Raw genomic sequence first — 1,513 nt, 5'->3', positions numbered from 1 at the left:
GACTGGAGGGGAGGAGCGGGAATGGAACCTGTGACCACCGCTTTCTGCTGCTTCCAGCTGCCCATTCATCATCAGGGTTAAAGGTCACGTCCCAAACGTGTCCATCATCTCATCTAGATTGACCCGACGACCTTCAGACTTGGATCAGGAACACGCTCTTACAACAAGATGTTTAGAAAGTCCTACTGCAATGTTCACTGCTCTGCCTCAGCTGAGCAACGGCTGGACTGACACTCCCACCTCACTCCTCCTCCTCTGTTTTCCTCCTCCCCTCTTCTTCTCCTCCTCCTCCTCCTCTCTCCTTCTCCTCCTCTCTTCTCCTCTTCCTCCTCCTTCTCTCATCTTCTCTTCCTCCTCCTCCCATCCTCTCTTCTTCTCCTCTCTTCTCCTCCTCCTCCTACTTCTCTTCTCTTCCTCCTCTCTTCTCCTCTTCCTCCTCTCTTCTCCTCTTCCTCCTCTCTTCTCCTCCCCCTCCTCCCATCCTCTTCTCCTCCTCCTTCTCCCCTCTCCTCCTCCTCTTCTCCCCTCCTTCTCTCTTCTCCTACTCCAGGAGTTCAGTCGTTTCCATGTAGAGATCACTCCCATGTTGGACCGTCTGTTGAACAACAGGAAGGAGTGGAACGCGCTGAAGGAGGAGCATGAGGCCAAGATGGCCGTCATCGAGGAGGCCAAGAAGGCTAAGGAGGAGGCAGGGCAGCAGGCGGCTGCCGCCAGACAGGGTAGGCACGCACACACACACACACACACACACACATTTAATGTTGCTGCTTTTATTCTGTTTCTTTCTTATTCTTCTCTGCATGTTAAAGACTGATTTCTACTCCCTCCCCCTTTCCTTTTGTCCTTCTTCCCTCCATTCCTTCCTTCTGTCCCTTTCTTTCCTTCCCTCTTTCTCCCCTTCCTTCCCTTTCTTTCCTTCATTCCTTCCTTCCTTCCTTCTTTCCCTTTCTTTCCTTCATTCCTTCCTTCCTTTCCCTCCTTTTCCCTCCATTCCCTCTTCCTCCCCTCCCTTCCCTTTCTTTCCTTCATTCCTTCTTTCCATCCTTCCCTCTTTCATTCCTTCCATTCCTTCCCTTCCTCCCTACCTAGCCAGTGCAGCTCAGGGCTCTCAGTCTAAAACCTGCGTTGTGAGCTAGAGAGGAGGCTTCTTTTTCTCACATCAACCGACTTCTGTGGAATTTTAAAGATGAAGACAACCAAACATTTAAACCCTTTCTCCATCGTTCAGCCTCCTTCTATAGTCAACTATATGATCAATGAGCGGTTATTAATAACCCATATTACTAACTAATACGTTCTCCAGTAGAGGATTCACATCATGATATGTATTAGTTGTTACTTTGTGATAAGTTTTATTAACTCCACTTGTTCAGGTGTTCTGTAGTAAAACTATTCGGATTCTGTGTTTTACTTTAGTCCAAATGCAAATGTGCATTTTGAGTTGTAGATAAAGAATATATAGTGATTTTAAATACTGTGTGTTTGTGTTCATTTATTTACACGGGCTACACCC

At 47.5% G+C, this 1,513-nt stretch overlaps 1 protein-coding gene across 1 annotated transcript in view; it reads left to right on the top strand.

Moving 5' to 3' along the window:
• Positions 1-1,202, top strand: part of pde6a (phosphodiesterase 6A, cGMP-specific, rod, alpha) — a gene marked incomplete at its 5' end in the record, with an annotated part of 36,454 nt that extends 35,252 nt beyond the window's left edge. Inside the window, 2 exons of the mRNA XM_080007711.1 lie at positions 551-719; positions 1,090-1,202. Of these exons, the coding sequence (XP_079863837.1) occupies positions 551-719; positions 1,090-1,136 (216 nt within the window). The 3' untranslated portion in view covers positions 1,137-1,202. The remainder of the gene's footprint in view (positions 1-550; positions 720-1,089) is intronic.
• Between the last annotated feature and the right edge of the window lie 311 nt (positions 1,203-1,513).

This window comes from Zeus faber (assembly GCF_960531495.2).
Source record: "Zeus faber genome assembly, chromosome: 10".
Classification (NCBI taxonomy): Eukaryota; Metazoa; Chordata; class Actinopteri; order Zeiformes; family Zeidae; genus Zeus; species Zeus faber.
The sequence above is the reverse complement of the archived record's forward strand: the minus strand, read 5'-3'. Positions and strand labels throughout refer to the sequence as shown.